At 55.3% G+C, this 17,476-nt stretch overlaps 1 protein-coding gene across 1 annotated transcript in view; it reads right to left on the bottom strand.

The window, feature by feature from the left end:
- MYO18A (myosin XVIIIA) overlaps positions 1–17,476 on the bottom strand; it is a 100,991-nt gene that overhangs the window by 17,759 nt on the left and 65,756 nt on the right. Inside the window, 20 exon segments of the mRNA XM_030296695.1 lie at positions 158–304; positions 626–730; positions 1,464–1,532; positions 1,534–1,575; positions 2,133–2,156; positions 2,158–2,191; positions 2,193–2,262; positions 2,265–2,303; positions 2,306–2,330; positions 2,414–2,480; positions 2,482–2,535; positions 4,300–4,454; positions 4,707–4,834; positions 5,249–5,360; positions 5,563–5,682; positions 5,830–5,919; positions 6,304–6,447; positions 7,152–7,280; positions 10,266–10,331; positions 13,438–13,547. Of these exon segments, the coding sequence (XP_030152555.1) occupies positions 158–304; positions 626–730; positions 1,464–1,532; positions 1,534–1,575; positions 2,133–2,156; positions 2,158–2,191; positions 2,193–2,262; positions 2,265–2,303; positions 2,306–2,330; positions 2,414–2,480; positions 2,482–2,535; positions 4,300–4,454; positions 4,707–4,834; positions 5,249–5,360; positions 5,563–5,682; positions 5,830–5,919; positions 6,304–6,447; positions 7,152–7,280; positions 10,266–10,331; positions 13,438–13,547 (1,730 nt within the window).

Below are 17,476 nucleotides of genomic sequence, written 5' to 3'. Positions count from 1 at the left end.
ATGGCAGGCACAGATCCTAGGAGTCTGGCTGCTACAAGTGGCTTCTCCCCCTTCCCTGTTACCTTCCTTCTCAAGGACTCAAGAATCCCTGAGAGGGCAGGAGCAGGAGAAAGAACCAGCCCCCTGGAGCTGCCCGACTTCCTCTCTGTAAAGATACCTGGTTCTTCAGCTGGGCGATCTCCCTCTTGCTGGGTGCGTTGTTCTTCAGGTGGTCCAGCATGATCTGGGCATCTGCCAGCAGGGCCTTGGTGCGCTTCAAGTCTTTCCGGAGCCGCTTCTCTGACTCCAAGTCCCGCTGGTTCACCTGGGTGGACACCAGAAGCTGGGCTCTGGGTTTCCACCACAGAGCCTCCTCCTATCTTCCCTAAGCCCCTGGTTCACTCTCGCCCTCATTCTGAGAGTCTCCTTAACAAGTAACAACAGAGGAAGTGCCAGGGTCGTGCCAGCCAGTGAGAAAAGCCTGGGGGTGCTGTGTGTGGTAATGACCCCAGTTATACACGCGATGACGGTGGGCTTTACGGAGCCCAGTCCCCCTCCCATTCCAGCTTTGTATCCCCGAGATGGCCTCCCTAAGGCCGGACGGTACAGGCTGTTGGCCGGGAGCCCCCCAGCAGGCCATGCTTACCTGGTCGCTGAGCATGGCGAGCTTGCTCTCCAGTTCCCGCTTCTCTCGAAGCACCTTCTGCTTGTCCTCATACTCCTCCTCAAGCTGCACTTCCATTTGCTTCAACTGCAGGGCCCGGGGACAGAGGCCCACTGGTCCCCTTCAGCGTCTGCTTCCAGCCAGTCCCCTTCCTTCTGGATCCCCCTACCCTGGGAAAACTGTGGGGCGGGCTGAGCATGGAGGACCCAAGGGGTCAGACCCCAAGTTCAAAGTTCCTAGGGTTCAAAGCAGCCTGGGAGGGAGAGGAGGGACTTCGTTCTGAGTGGGAGGCTTCGTTCTGGAGTGGGCAGGCCCTGCTGGGTCAGGCTAGCTGACTGCAGAGGGGTACAGAGTGAGCTGTCACTTGGCACAGAAAGCAGGGAGCATTCGTGCCTCAAAGGACTGAGCTTCTCTATCGACCCCGAGAGCACACATCCCAGCCAATGCCAGGGTCTCCAGCAAAAGTTCCGGGTCCAGAATGGCAATGGATGATAGTGTGGCTAAGGTAGGGAAACAGAAAACCCCTTACTTTATTTTTTTTAATGTTTATTTATTTACTGAGAGAGAGAGCGCAAAGGTGCAAGTGAGTGGGGGAGGAGCAGAGAGAGAGAGAGAGAGAGAGAGAGAGAGAGAGAATCCCAAGCAGCCTCTGCACTGTCAGTGGAAAGCCCAATTTGGGGCTCGATCCCATGAACTGTGAGATCATGACCTGAGCCAAAATCAAGAATTAGATGCTCAACTGACTTTAAACCCCTTCCTTTAAAGCAGTGATGGGGGAACCAGGGTTTGTATGGGACAGGGTAGGTGCCCATTACCTTACCTTCTTCTGACATGACTGCCGGGCCTCCTCCACCTCCTCATCCCGACTTTCCACCTCCTTGGAATGGGTCCTGTCTCATTCGCTCCATTTCCATCTCTAGACGTAGCTTGGCCTAGAGGTGGTTGGGAATAGGGACCAGGTTCCTGACCCCAGTGCTACACCCTGGCAGGCAGTGCTCCCTGGGCTCAGGAGTGGGGATGTCTCTGCAGAAATACCCCTGTGCTCCTGCCTTGCTCCTGTGGCAGCCAGCTTCTCCAGAGAAGCCGAACTCCCTCACTAGATGTGTGTCCCAGGCCCAGGGGAGGCTGCCAGAGGTGGGGACAATTCTGTAGGTCTTCCATTTGGCCTCCAGGCTCTAGCTCCCTGGACTGACACGGTGGCTGGGGGCAGGCTGGGTGGGCTCAGGGCCTCCTGGCTGCTGTGCAATCCTGAACCCCTGACTGCTAGAGCTCAATCAAGATTTGTTCTCGCGGAGAGCTACGTGAAAGCTTAATTACTTTCACACTGTGGCTGGCACCGATCAGATGCTCACCCCACATTTGTGAGTAAGGGAACGAAATGAATGACTGCACATGGGAAACTTGTCCTCCTTCGGCTATTCCCTGGGTTAGTGGCGGGGGGTGGGGGTGGGGGAGGGGGGATGCCCTCCTCGGCCAAACCCTGTAGCACCTGCTCCAACATCTGGATGGTCCCCCGCCTGCTCATCCAGCTCCTCTTCCTGATCCTTGCCTTGGCCTCCGGTCCCGGAGCTGTGTCTTGACCTTGGCCAGAGAGGCCTCATCCTTAGACTCTTGGGAGAAATGTCCTGGAGCTCAGCCTCCAGTGAGACGACCTTCTGGTGAACCCTGCAATGTCCATGTCTTTTTCCTGGAGCAAAAGAGAAGATGAGGCCAGCCGGGACCCAGCCTGCGTCTGTGATGGGGATGGGGCCGATGCGGGTGGCCACGCACCCTCCATTGCTGCTTCAGGCTGAAAGCTTCGGCGAGGAGCGCATCCTTCTCTCGCTGCAGCTTCTCCCCTGCAGCTTCTCCCCTGGGCCTCCTCGTGCGCCTGCGACAGCTCGCTGTCAAACCTGTGAGGGAACATGCATGGCCAAGGTGGCTCCCCCAGCGCAGGGAAGAGTCCGGATCTCCGGCACCCAGAAGCCGCCAGGAATCAGGGCCACCATAGGACAGGATGCAAGCAGAGGCGGCCTCGCACGGCCCGAAAGCAGGGGGATAGGGCAGGGGTGAGGCAACATCCAGGATACAGGTCAGGCCACCTCGCCCTGCTGAGCAGCCTGGTCTGGGATGGGGGCATTTCATTGTGCCAGTCTAAGGAGCCCCTGTACCAGGGGGGCCTAGGAGGGACCCACAGACAGCTTCCAGGGAAGAGGTGGATAGACTCTGCCTAGTTGCTGTCTTGACCTTTTCCATTTCAACAGATCCAAGAACGAGGGGCCGGGTGGGCACTGAAATAGGTAGAAATGGACGTCCTGCCTCATCTCACTCACTTTCCACAGTTCATCTTGGCCACTCTAGATGAGCAGCTGGCTCTGGCCCCCACCCCTGGGTGCCAGCCTCTGGCCAGGCCCAGCAGAACTCGTGTCACCACCAGGACAGCCCACGCCGGGCTGGAAACCAGCAGTCCCACTGTGCCCAGCTGGCAGTGCGCTTCGATGGGCACACAGGCCAGGGTCGAGGCCTCTTTCCTTGCTCCTCTACCTCCTGGCCTCCTATTTCCCGCCCAGTGACTCTAAATAAGGAGCAAATTGCTGAAATTCCTCTTGATACCTTCCCTGAATAGCTAATGAGGTTCCTGTTGAAAACTGAATGGCTCCCCCCAACCCAACCCCACATTAAAAAAAAAAAAGGTAAGGAAACTCCGGGCAGCTGAAATGAAACCTAATAAGTTGCCCAGCAGGGAGTGCAGCAGGAGACGGTAACTAGGCCGGGCTGGCACTGCCATCGGGGTGCTCGGGAGACGGGTCCCGCTAAGGGTGCCCGCCTCTACGGGAAAGGGAGGGTGGGGTACAGGAGAGAACTAGGGAAGCGGAGAGGCACGGTGCTGGGAGCGAGGAGTAAGATCTGTCTCTCCTCACTCTCTGCAAGCAGCGCCCAGCTGGGAGGACAGCAGAACGCCCAGGAGGCCGAGGGTAACCCCGGGGTCACTGGAAGGACTCGCCTCTGCCCTGCTCACCCCCAGGGTCATGGTGTGATGCTGTTCCTTCACCAAGGCACCCGGGGCCTCTGCTGAGAGGCCCTCCCCTGCAGAGGGGAACTAGGCACTGTTCCTGCTCCCTGGGGCACCCTGCTGCTCCCAGGGTGTGTGGGTTCCCCGGTGTTGCTAATAAAGGCGTCCCATTCCCATCCCCAGCCAGGGAAATTAATTTAGATTGGATTTTATCCTGTGAGGGCTGCCCCCCTCCTCTGTGTCATTACCATAATGAGATGGAAGTAGCACGGTGGTTTAACAACATTAGCCAGGAGAGGGTGTCTGTGTGGCTCAGGCAAGCGGGAGATGGGGAGCGGGGTGGGGGCAAGGGGCAGGGCCGCGGGTGCGTTCTGCACGGGTCCTGGGTGAGCTCGTCCTACTGGGTCCAGGCAGGGTGATGGGCACACACTGCGGGGAGCACGTCCAAGAGCGAAGGCCTGAGCGGGCCTCCAGTGGGGATGCAGCCTGAGTGCTCCTCAGAGGTCAGGGGTGAGACACATTCCAGGACAAGGGACCATGCAGGCATGGTCCCTGACCCAATTCAGGCCCTCGTTCCGTGTCTCCTCCCTGGAGGGGGAGGCAGGGAGCCCTGTTGGGGTTGCTCTAGGAAGTCTTCTGTGTCCAGGGTGGGGGACCCACCCACCTCCTCTGCTTCTTCTCCAGCTCGTGGTTGCGGACCTGCTGGCCCTCCAGGTGCAGCTTGGTGTCCTGCAGCTCAGCTGTTAGCCGCTGGCACTTCTTCTTGAGCTGCTGCAGAGCCCGCTGGCTCTCGTCACTGTCGGCCTGCAGGTCTCCGAGCTAGGGCCAAGGTGGGGCACAGGGTCAGCAGCCAGCGAGGGGCCCGGAAGTATGGGCGGAGAAGGGGAGGCGGGGGAGGGACCCAGGGATGTGGGTTGAAGTCTGGGACATCCAGGGAACCGAAGACACTCTCTAACAATTGTTTGCCCTTGGGTGTCCCCAGCACCAAGAGGCTAACAGGTGGACGCTGGGGGCTCGCCGGCTCCGCGTGGCCCTCCCAGGCACAGGCCGCCCTCCTTCCGCCAGCCTCACCCGCCTCTCCAGCTGTCTCTTGTTCTGCTGCTCCACCTCCAGCTTGTCCTCAAACTCCTGCTGGAGCCGCTTCTTGGTGAAGTCCACCTCCCGCATGGCTCGCTCGTATTTCATGCGCCACTCACCACCTGCAGGGTCGGGGGCAGACAAGGGAGGACCAAGCTGCTGAGAGTCCCTGAGAAGGGGCAGAGGGCACGAAGCAGGTGGAATCGGCCAGAGGGACTCAGAAAGGTCTCTGGAGTGACAGCTTCCTCACAAGCCAGCAAAAGACTAGAGAGGGTGTGTGGCTATGTGTGCTGTCCTCTCCCCGGGGACCCTCAGACCATGGCCCTCAGACACTGTCATGATCACGGTTGCATAACCCTCCATGATGATCCCCTACATTCACCGGCACCTCTACCTTCTCGTCTATTTCTTTCACTGGAGCCTTGCACCAGCTCTACGGATGGGGGATGGGCCCAGGCCAGGGGCGCGGCTGCCCACGGGTGGGTATCAAGCTTGCCACTCAGGCCACTGCCGAGCTCCTCTGGCCTCACACCCACCTGCATCATCATCGTCCACCTCCCCGTTGATCTCAGCTGCCCGGATGAGACGGGCCTCCATCACCTCCATTTCCATCACTTCCATTTTCTTCTTCAGCGCATCATACTGGGTCTGTAGAGGGGAGGCGTATGAGGCTGCCGTCCCACTCCCTCACTCGGCACCAGCCAGGGCCCTGAGCCACGCAGACCACGGTCACGTGCTCACCCAGGGTGGACAGGGGTGCCGGGCCACCTGTCCCCAGTGGGGGGAGCGGATGGATACCAGGGCGTGGTAGTCACTGGCACGACTGTCTTCACCCCGGCCCTGTCCTCACCTGTAGCTCCTTCATCTCCTTCTCGGCTCGGAGCCTCTCGGCGGCCTCTGCGTCCAGCAGCTGGGAGGCGGACTCTCCTGTGTTGCGTTCATCAGTCAGCTCCGATGTCAGCTCTGAGATCTGGGGTTGGGGGGAGGGAGTGGCCACCAGTTGAAATGCCTGCCTCACTCAGCTGGAACCCCTGGGCGGGGTGGGGGAGGGGGGGCGCTTCCTAGGCCTGGCACCCCGCACAGGTGGCCAGTCAGACTGGTGTTGGGAGTCACTCACCCGGGTTTCCAGCCGGTCGCTGTTGAGCCGAAGCTCGTTCCGCTCCTTCTCCACCTTCTCAAGCTTGTTCCGCAGTTGCTGGATCTCCTCCTAGGGTGCAGTAAAGAGGGCAAAGTGAGCCAGAGGCACTGCGGGAGGCTGGGGCCTGGAATCAGCACCCCTGGGGTGAAGGGAGCTGGTGAAGCTCGGGCCAGGACACGGGGAATAGGAAGCCACTGCCTCCCAGGGGCTCCTATCCCTGGACCCTTCCCCAGATGCTAAGGATGCCTGCGATTTTATGCCGAGAGGCTACCCAGCGGCTTAGCCAGCACCCCAGAGGGACGCCTTCCGTTTGGTGGGCATAGTTCAAGGACACCAGCTCTCTGGACTAAATAAAGAGCACTTGGGAGCCCAACACAAGCCGGCAAGGCTTTTGCCCACGCGGATGAACCTGTCCTCTCCCATTGGCTTGGCCCTTCCCGGGCTGTTACGTACGTCTTTGTTCCGGATCTGCTCCTCGGACAGCTGCACCTCGATGAGGGGCCGCACGGTGGTAAAGAGTTTCCACCAGGGCCAGTCCTTCACCCCTTTGTTCTTCTTGATGTTCTTCTGCACACAGCGGATGGCCAGGTCCTGGATCTGAGTTGGGGCGGGGGGTGGTGCACAACAGGGACCTCAGTCCCAAGCGCAACAAGGATCCCCGCCACCACCGGCAGCACAACGGCCAGGTTGAACCCCCCCCCCCCCCCCTCGCCCCCGCCCCGTTCAAACACTCCCTCCACCACCCCTGGCTCTCAGCCTCTCCCCATCCCTCAGAGAGTGGGCGGCAGGGAGCCCGGCGCTGGGAGCACTGCACTGGGCACTAACCGCTCTGCCGTCATTAGGAATAATTTCATCTGCTTTATTTGCTGCCTGATTATTTCCAGCACCCTGGCCTAGATGTGCTATAAAACCTAATCTTGCTGAAACACAAGAGGCGGCGGTGCTGGCTGTTTTATGGACTTGCTAATAAGAAAAGGAGTCGCTGACACAGCTCCTTAATCTTCATGGAGCAGCCTATGATCCAGAGCCCACCTTCCCCTAAGACCTGCCCCCCACCCCTGCCCTAGGACCAGGCCACACGGCCCCAGAGCTGGGCATACCAGCACACTCTCTGGCACCCAGGAGCTGCCCATTCCCCGCCCCGGCCCAGAGCATGCTGGCCCTGGGAGGCCCGTGCCTCTTCTCCCCCAGCTAACAATAACTCATGGCCCCAAGACCAGCCTCCTGCCCCGGCATGTCCCCTTGAACCCCCGCCCCCACCCCAGGTACTCAGCTCTGCCACCTAGGCCGGGGAGTGGGACCTTTTTCTTCTTGAAGTGCTGGCGGGCCAGGTAGCCCCTGCAGGCCGCCTGGAACAGGGTTAGGTTCCTGCTGGTCTGCTCGTCCCGCTGCTCCTCCAGCCGAGCCAACGTGCCAGCCCTGAAGAACACCTGTGGAGAAGCAGGCCGGATGAAGGCGGGTGATGGGCTCCGGGCAGCCCAGCAGGGGAACAGGCAGCTGGCACAGGAGACGGGCAGGCCTGGGAGGGGGCCCTTGGCCTGGGAAGAACCTGAAAATCCAAGGGAACAAGAGAGGAGGGAAGGAGCAAGGAGAGGCCCCAGGATGGCTGAGGGAGGAGGCCCAGGCTGGGGGCTGGGGCGGTGTTTTGGAAGGAGAGGAGTAGGGTGAGAAATCTAACTTCAAAGAGAGATAAAAGGAGAGGGAAGTCAAAGGGAAGGAATCTGGGACAAGAAGGAAATGAAGCGGCCACTGTCAAATGGGGACAGGACACCCCTCAGCAACATCTACGGTGGCTTCTTCCCCCAGGACTGCCAGCAACACCGTCCTTGCCCCCTGGGCCCACAGCCCACCGCAGGGCCCACCGCAGGCTCCAGCCACCTCGGATCAGGTGAAGTGGATGGTGGGGAATGTGTGTGAGAAGAGAAAGGTCCAGCAGCCGTGGGCAGAGAAAGGGTGGGGCAAGGGGCAGGGGGTACCCTCCCTGCACCCTCCCCGCTCAGTTTCATTTTAGACAGTCTCCTCTTTCATGTGCCAACATCCCACCTCCACACACACACACACACACACACACACACACACACACACACGCACACCCACACACACACACGCACCCAGGTTTCATCTCATGAAAAAGCCAGTGGGGTGGGCGGGGGTTGGCCCCATCAAGGGACCTGTTGTACAGGTTTGGGGGCTGGAGAGCAGACGTGAGAGGAACCAGCTGGGCGCCCCCACATCCAGCATTTCCTCTCACTCTTTGGTGCTCTGAGCTGGGGCTGGGTAAAATTTCCCCTGCTAAGAGAAGAAGAGAGGGAAATATATAGGTGAAAAAAGACTCTAGGATCCTCACAGAGGATCCCGGACATCCGGGAATATGCCCACCTCCACCTTGCCCAGAATACAGAAAATTCCCTTTCTGGGGGCCAAGAGAAGATGTGAACTCCACAGGAAACACTCAGAACCAATACCCCCAGACCCCTCCTTCAGTGAAGAAGTGGGGAGAGGGCCTACACTTTCTGCTGAGAAAGCTTTGCCTCTGGCGACTCCACAGAAACTTAGTCCCCTGGGGCTGGCCTAGGAGAAAGCCAGCTTGGTCCTCTGCAACGTTTCCCCAAATCCCACGCTGGGGCTGAGTGCCTGGGATCTCCTACGGGCCTCAAGCCCTACCTGAGCCTTCATCTCCCACAATGTGTGAGCCTGAGACTCCACCAGGGGGTGGGGAATATCCAAGCCCCCCCAGAGGTGGACACATGAGCTAGTGGCCAGCGCACGTGGGTGTCCGACTAGGGCCGAAGAAGGGAGGTGGCGGGTTACGGGATGGAGAGCGGCCCCCATTCTCAGTGTCTCACAATGAGAAGAGAAAGGGTGGTCTAGGCACTGGGGCACGGAACCTTAGACCTCTCCTGAGCAGCTGTACGTTAGTGGGGTTAAGAGTCCTTTTGAGTATTAGGTGAAAGCTCGGGGCCCTCTCCTCCCCCACATACCCATCCACACAAATTTTGCAAATTTCAAGAGACTCTCAGGTCCCCAAACACCCTGCCTGAACCCTCAGGGTCCTGTGGGCTCAGACCGAGACCGCCTCCTCAGCTGCAATGCGACAAACACATGGAATCTTTGCTCACCAGCCAGCCCAACCACAGCCTAGAAGCCCTGAAATTTCTCCCCCAAATCAGATGTGAGCACACATCCAGCTTTGCCCCTAATTCCTCTCTGAGCACGCGTGTGCCCTGGGGCTGGCCCGTCTCGGCCAGGCACCTGGGATGCAGCAGAGGGTCTGAGATGGCAGCCGGGAAGAGGACCAGCCTGTACAGGCCCACTCCTGCCCGAGACGTGCCTTGGAGGAAGTGCCACCCCAATGCCACCAGCAGCCGTCCTGCCCTGCCAGAGGGGTAGGAGCCTGCCCAAGAGACCAAGAGGCTGAAGTGAAACCTTGGACTGTAGGCTTCCCAGGGAGGAAACTCAGCTGGCAGCCCCTGGGCTCACAGATGGTTGGGGATGGGAGAGGTCGAGTCAGACACAGTGAGACCTAAACCAGAAAAATGATACAGAAAGAGTGGGACCACAGAAGACCCAGAGAACAAAGAAAGAAACAAAATGATGAGCCAGAAGCCAAGGAAGAGACCAGCAGGAACTGCCAGGGCCCCAAGGAAAAGGGAAAACCAGCAGAGACACAGATACAGCCAGGGGACGGGAAAGGGAAGGGTGAGACCGTGACTCAGAATACAAAACAGAGAAAACAGAGCGGACAAGCAACACCGAGCCTTTTCTGCGAGCATCTCCTTCCACTTCACGCTCCCCACGAAGCCCTGGGACCCGGAGTTCCCTCCCTCCCTGCTGACAGGTGGACAGGTTCAGAACCCTCTTCGTGGCTCCCAAATGCTCTCCCTCCCACCACAGCCCTCGGGGCACATACGTGGATGCCACCTGTCAAGTCTCAGGACAGAGGGGCGCGCAGGGCTCCTGCCTGCGGGAGGGACGCTCGCCTGACAGCAGTTCGGCAGACCGGCACCCAGACCGGGCGTGCCTGCCTTTTATATGCCACGTTCCATTCAGATGAGGAATCGGGCTTGTGGGCAGGTGGTGCCGGCCCAGCCTCACTGTGTCCTGCTTGCTCTTCTGGGACCCTGGCGGCCCTGGATGACTCACCAAAGGGTCCCCTGGACAACTCCTGCCCTCCCGCTTTGTCCAGCTTTCCTCCCTTCTGTCTCCCCCACTCCCCACACCAGGACTCAGGCCAAGTTCAGGGCCACCTTCCAACCCACTCCCTCCTGACATCACAGGGGTGTTCACGGCACTGAACAAGCCAGTTATTCAGAGGGAGGGAAAGTCAAGTTTGCGGCAGAAGGGAAGGGCCAGCTGTCTGGACAAGGGTGACCGGAGAGGGACGGCCCAGCTGCCTTCCTGTAGGGACAACTCACCCGGCTCAGGCCCATGCAGCAGCTGCTCTTCTCCAGGTCGAGGGACTCCAGCAGCTCCTCCACTGCCTGCAGAGACATGCCCCTGTCAGGGAGGCCAGGGACCACCCCCGTCTCCACGCGGGACTCTGCCCAGTCACGAGCCTTTCCCATCCTCTACTGAGACAGTCTGTTACTTATTCAACAAGCACCCTCAGTGGGCATCTGCAGTGTCAGGCACTGTGTTAGATTCTGGGGACGTAAAGATGACTACGAGAGGAACAAGTTGTCTTGTTGGGGGGTGAAACAAGTGAATTAGTGAAGTACACTGAGGAGAGGCACTAGGTCAGACAAGGGAACCATGGAAGGCATCCTGGAGGAGGTGTTGCTTGTGTTGAGTCTTTAGCTACAAGTAAGAATTAGCCAAGGTAGGAGACGAGGCATTTCGGGTAGAGGGACGGGCATGAGCAAAGGCCTGGAGACTACAAGAATGCACCAAGGAAACCAGACAGTTGAGTACAGCAGGAGTGAAGGGGATAGGGCAGCTAAGGTGCAACTAGACAGGGGGGCAGTAGCACCCACAAAGGGTGAGGCGCCTGTGTGCTTTGAGAACCCATGGAGGGCTCTCTCAAGGAGGGACATGATCAGATTTGCATTTTTCAGTGATCCCGCTGGCACACGGTGGGAGAATGGACGGAGATCCCTTAGGCAGTTACTGTAGTAATTCATAGGAGAGGAGGCTAGAGCCTGACCCACAGGGAAGAGAAGAGGCGGAAATGCAGATGATGTCAAGGAGGCAGAGCCTTGCCACATGTGAGAGGGCAGGGTAGACGACTGAGGTTTCTGACTTCTGTAGCTAAACAGTTAATGGTGCCATTCTCCAAGGTAGGAAACGGAAGGGCAAGAGTAGGTGTGGGGGGCGATGGAATCGAATCAGTTTGGTCTGAACACTCTGAGTTTGAGGTGTTATAAGGTCAGGTAGAGAAGTCCAGAAAACGGCTAGATAGAAATGCATGTCTGAAGTTCAGGAGAGAGGCCTGGGCTACAGGTATTGATTTGAGAGTCGTCAATACGTAGACAGTAGTTGAAGTGATGGGTGTGAATGAGGTTGCCCAGGAAGAGGCTGTAGAATAGAAAACATGGACGTCCAGGGAGAGCATCTTAAAGGAAGGGGGAGGTAGAAGAAAGGAAGCTCAGAGGGACAAAGAAAGAAAGAATAGAGAGACCAGAGCAAACCAGGAGTGGCAGCAAAGAAACAGAGCAGAGAATGTTTCCAAAAGAACAGAGTTGTCAAGAGAGTCACATGGGCCAAGAAGCACAGAAAAGTGCCCATTAGCGCTGGCAACATGGAGGCCACGGGGCAATCGGAGACCAGTCCCGGGGTGTCAGGGCCAGGATCTAGGCAGCTGAGGGTGGAGGGATGGATGGCGGTGGGACGGGGGCAGGTCAGTGACAGACAACAGTCTGGGGTGAGAGAGGGTTGACGGAAGCCTCCTTTCTGAGCACAGTGTCTGCAGCATGTTTCTCTGTGGACAGAAAAAGGAGAGGCTGAAGGAACAGGAGAGAGAGAGAACAATTACCACTGAGGGAGCGGGCCTCCAGGGAGCCACCAGGAATGGATTCCAAAGCACAGAAGGAAGGGACTGGATGAGGGGGGGGGCTACCTCTCCCACCCGGACAGGAGGGCTGAGGAAGGAGGCACCTGAAGAGGAGTGTACAGAAGGCAGAGGAGGAAGTTGGAACCTCAATTTTATTAGCATTTAGAGGCAAGGTCAATTGCTGGGCGGATGATGTGGGAAGGTGTGGTAGGGGGGGATTTGAGGAGAAAGATGGAGAATGGAACAGCAGGGAAGGAGCTTAGAATAGGGGCCAGGGAAGGATGGGGCATATGAAAAACTTGCCGGGCCATGTCAAGGGCCCCGTTGAGGCTGGAGGCCAGGACCTGTAGGACTTCAAGTCTACCCCAATTGTATAATTTTCTCCCACAGCTCTTGGGAGTCCCAAATGGAGGAGCACAGATGCCTGAAGGCTGGCCCTAGTGTGTGTGTGTGTTGTGTGTGTGTGGGGGGGGGGCGTGGGCGGGGGGCGGGTGCCATGGGAGGCTCAGGAGAGCTGAGGGTGACAAAGGCCAAGTGATAGGAGGGCTGGACCACGGCATGAGGCTGAGTGGAAAAGGAAGGAAAGTTAGAAGGGAATGGAGTGGGGTCCAGAAGCGAGAGGTCTCAACAGGGTCAAAGAGCAAGTGTCCTGAGAGGAGGAGAGAAGTGAGGTGCACAGGTAGAGGGCTGTGGTCAGAGAAGGCCACGTTAGAATTTAAGATTTCTGAAGTGAAGTGTTTCCAGGGATGATAAGGTGCTGGGTGTAGCCAGGAGTGGGAGGCTGGAATAAAGGTCAGGGGTCAGACAGAAGGGGGCTGGGTCATCTACATCCACAGCAAGCTTGCCCAGGACACTGGCAAGTCCTGGATGGAAAGAAGTTTTAGAGGCCTCCGTGAATATGGGTCTGTGACTCAGGGGGCAAGGGGACGGGGGCTTTCTGCCCCATTCGGCCCCATTCTCCCTCTTAGGGAAGCCAAGGTAAGGTCTGAGATGCCTTCAGAGTCAGGCTGGGAGCCTGAGGCCAGAGCACAGTGAAAGAGGGGTCCTCTGCTCGATGAGCCCTCTGGCTGTCTGCAGGGCTCCTCTGGGGAGTGATAGCCTGCGTGATAGCTCAGAATGGCAGGGAGGCCTCCCTTTCTGCAGCCATGAGTTCACCACCCTGTGCTGATAAGGGGCCCAGGAGCCTCTGCTTACCCTGGCCCGGGAGGCCTTACCACACCAATCTTCCCCCTAAGAGGGATGCTTGCCTCACCTCTGGACAGCTTCCTGCTGTGGGAACCAGTCCGTGATGTGGGAGTCGAGGCTGAAGGGCCCAGGTGCTACCAATTGGTACACCCAAACATTAGTTCCAATCTGCACCTGGGAGGCTCTTAGACGACCAGCTCACCAGAGCGCCGGCCTCCAGAGGGGGTGCTCTTTTCTGACTCCCCAAGGCTGCCTCTCCCCCACCGCCACAGCTTGGCTGCCATGTGCCCCTGTCCCCGGCCCCGGTCGGCCAAAACCAGGAGCCTGGGCAAGGGCCAGCCTGGCTCTCTCTAGGGGAGGAAAGGTAGCCGCTTGGAGTGGGGTCTGAAGAGGAATCTGGGGTCCAGACCTACCCGCCTTTCATCTACCACGATGTAGTTGCGCCCATGTTTCTTGGTCAGGTGTGGTGCCAGGACGTCAAAGCGGCGGCGGAACTCGGAAAATACCATGTGGTCAGGGTAACCTAAAGAGAGGGCGGTCCAGAGTCGGTCCTTCAGCACCCCGTCTGCTCCCGGCATGCCCCGATGGCCACTGGCCACCCAGGTAGCATGCAGGGACATCACTGGAAGGGGAAGAAACTCAAGGGGGAGGAGAGGCCGTGGCTGAGGCAGGCCCAGGAAAGAGGGGTGGAGAGGGAAGAGGCAGGTGCAAGGGACAGGAGGCTGCCCTCCAGCGGGATTTCAAGGTTACAAAGGGAACAGTTTCCCTTAGAAGGAAGCAAGCTCCTTGTCAGTGAGGTGTGCAAACGGAGGATGGCGGACCACCTGGAGAAGAAAGCTGGGATGACCTCTAAGATGCTTTCTAGGCTCCGAGTCTATGACTCTGTTCGAACCCAGAGAGAACAATGTCTTCAGGGCTTAATAAGGAAACAGAAAACAGGGCAACAGAGAGTAGCTGAGAGGAAAAGTGCACAGGCTTGGGGTTGGAATCCTGACCCTGGCTCTTAGCATCATGTGACCTTGGGTGACCCACTCAACATTTCTTTCTTTCTTTTTTTTTTAGTCACAAAAAACTTTATTTAGAATGTAAAGTTTTGGGAAGTTTGTTAAAAATATCAAAAAGTTTGAAAGCACATGACTAAATAGGATTACGGATCATTATACAATTTAAGTTTTAAGTTTTAACCAAAATGGCACTAAGAGATTCTATAGAAGTTTATATAATTTTTAGCAAAACTCAGCTCCTTTAATATCGATAGTTTTAGTTTTCTTAGGTAATTAGAGATCTGATAAAAACAAATAGAAACCTTGTTTTCTGGGCAGATAAAGAAAAAAAATGTTGTGATTTCTTATCAAGAGCAGATCAATAATCTAAGAAAGTCTTTTTAACAGAGAGAAAAACAAAATTTTAATTTTAGACTGGTGTACTTTTTTCCATTTTAGGTTTTTATTTTAATTCTAGTTAGCTAGCATCTAGTATTATATTAGTTTCAGGTATACAATATAGTGATTCAACAATTCCATACATCACCCAGTGCTCATCACCTGTTTCGTCCACCCTCCCTAGCCCTCTCTCCTCTGGTCAATTATCAGTTTGTTCTCTCTAGTTAAGAGTCTGTTTCTTGATCTCTCTCTCTCTCTCTCTTTTTCCCCATTGCTCGTTTGTTTTGTTTCTTAAATTCCACATGAGTGAAAACTTATGGTATTTGTCTTTTTCTCACAGACTTATTTTGCTTAGCGTTATACTCTCTAGTTTCATCCATGTCATTGCAAATGCAAGATTTCATTCTTTTATGGCTGAATAATATTCCATTGTATATATATATATATATATATATACTACATCTTCTTTATCCATTCACCGATTAGAGGATACTTGTAAATAGCATTTATTTTATTTTATTTTTTAAAATTTACACCCAAATTAGTTAGCATATAGTGCAACAATGATTTCAGGAGTAGATTCCTTAGTGTCCCTGACCCATTTAGCCCATCCCCCCTCCCACAACCCCTCCAGTAACCTCTGTTTTTTCTCCATATTTATGAGTCTCTTATGTTTGTCCTCCTCCCTGTTTTTATATTATTTTTGTTTCCCTTCCCTTCTGTTCATCTGTTTTGTCTCTTAAAGTCCTCATATGATTTTTGTCTTTCTCTGATTAATTTCACTTAGCATAATGCCCTCCAGTTCCATCCACGTAGTTGCAAATGGCAAGATTTCATTCTTTTTGATTGCTGAGTAATACTCCATTGTATATATATACCACATATTTATCCATTCATCCACTGATGGACATTTGGGCTCTTTCCATACTTTAGCTATTGTTGATAGTGCTGCTATAAACATGGGGGGGGGCATGTGTCCCTTCGAAACAGCACACCTGTATCCCTTGGATAAATGCCTAGTAGTGCAATTGCTGGGTCGTAAAACTATTTTTAGTTTTTTGAGGCACCTCCATACTGTTTTGCAGAGTGGCTGCACCAGCTTGCATTCCCAGCTCAACATTTCTGACTCTCGGTCTCCTGATCTTTAAATGGTGGACCTACCACTTATCTTGCATGGTAGTCATGGGGCTTGAATGACAAAATATGTAGAAAGCACAGTGTGGCTCACATAATGGGTGTTCAATAAAATGCTACCTTCCTTTCCTCAGTCCACTGAAGCAGGACACAGAAAGGGCACCCTTAGTGCTCCTATCCTGACCTTGAGCCCTAGGCCGAGTGACCAAGACTTATAGATTCTCTTTCCCTGAAGAGTGTTGCCTCTAATAGAGACCTCCCTAATGCTTGAGGTGAGGGCAAGGGTCAGATGGCTTCTAGCCTGGAGCAAGGTCGGGATGGTGGCCAGGAGGAAGTTACCCCGAGCCACTTGAGGGAACCAGAGCCCGTGGCAGAGGACCACGAGAGCCACTCTTACAGATTCACAGAATTTAAACTGAAAAGGGGTCTTAGAGCAGATACAACTCATCTTCCAGGCATGGAAGCTGAGGCTGAGGAGGTGGACCGAACGGCTTGCTCAAGGTCACAGAGGCTGCGGCTAGAGGCAGAACTGGACTCCAAAGCCGGGCTCTTGACAGCTAGTCGGGGGCTCGCTCCACTCCACCGGCCTAGCCAGCTCTGGGAAACCCTCCAACTGGGAGATGAGGCTGATGCGTGTGCCCGATAATTGAAACAGGAGGCGGGGGCCGCTGAGGGGCCAAGACAAAGTGAGCTATTGATTGTATCTGAATTGCAATTAAATTGATGGGCCAGGATAGCAGGTCCGGACGCCTGGCATCTTAATTAATCATCAGCGCTATCGATGGTGGCTGGGGACTGGGCGAGGGGAGGGGGGCCTGCCGCTGCTGGCCTCATCGATCTGCTTGTTTGAGTAAAGCACATTGATTTTGGTTCAGAGCGGTAACAATCTGGTTTTGAAATAATAAACACCAACTCCATATCAAGACGTGGGGACAGATCAATGATTTATTTAGAGCAGGGCAGGGAGCCCGTGTTTTGGCTTTGGCTGCTAAGGAAAAGTGATGGTGTCCATGGGGATGCCTCAAGGGGACCTGGCTATGGGCGGTGGGACCCTGCCAGTTCTTCTATCAAAAGGAAAAAGGGCAGAAATCTGGCAACCCTTAACTTCTCAGGCTAACGAAGCCCTACTCAAGAGGCATGGACTTGGAAGCTGGTCCACCTGGGTCAAATCTCGCTGTACCACTCAAGAGCTGTGTGACCCCAGGCAAGCTACTTAACATCTCTAAGCCTCAGTCTCCTCATCTGGGGATGGTAATAGCACCTATGGCTTATGAGATTGTTGGGAAAATTAATGAGTCAATGTCTATGACAAGTTCAGAATAGTGCCTGGTGTACCGTAAATACTCTAAAGATGTGAACTAGAGGTGATCCTCGAACAACATGAGAGTTAAGGGTGCTGACCCCCTGTGCAGTCAAAAATCCAAGTATGACTTTTAACTCTCCCCCCCACCAACCACCATCCCAGAACTTAGCTACTAATAATCTACTGTTGACTGGAAGCCCTACCAATAACAGAAACAGTCGATTAACACATTGTCATGTGTTATGTGTAGTATATACCGTATTCTTACAATAAAGTAAGCTAGAAGAGAGCAAATGTCGTTAAGGAAGTCACAAGGGAGCAAAACTATGCCAGGCATAGTACCATACTACAAAAAGTCCGCATATAAGTGACCTGCACTGTTCAAAACCAGTTAGTCAAGGGTCAACTGTGCTAATTACTCTCACCCTTTCCATCACCTCCTCCAGATGGGTCCATAAAAAGGGTCTGTCTGACCTTTCTTGGGAATTTTACGTACTTCAGAAAAATTTAGCACCTCATTTCTCGTCGGGGGTGCAGCCCAGCCACCGGCCTGCTCTAGGAGATAGTTAGCACCACTGAGCAGACAGCTTGAGTGGGTCTGTTGCTGTGGGCAGAGCAGGGAAGGGGGAAAGA

This window comes from Lynx canadensis, chromosome E1 (genome assembly GCF_007474595.2).
Source record: "Lynx canadensis isolate LIC74 chromosome E1, mLynCan4.pri.v2, whole genome shotgun sequence".
In the NCBI taxonomy this organism is placed as follows: Eukaryota; Metazoa; Chordata; class Mammalia; order Carnivora; family Felidae; genus Lynx; species Lynx canadensis.
The sequence above is the reverse complement of the archived record's forward strand: the minus strand, read 5'-3'. Positions and strand labels throughout refer to the sequence as shown.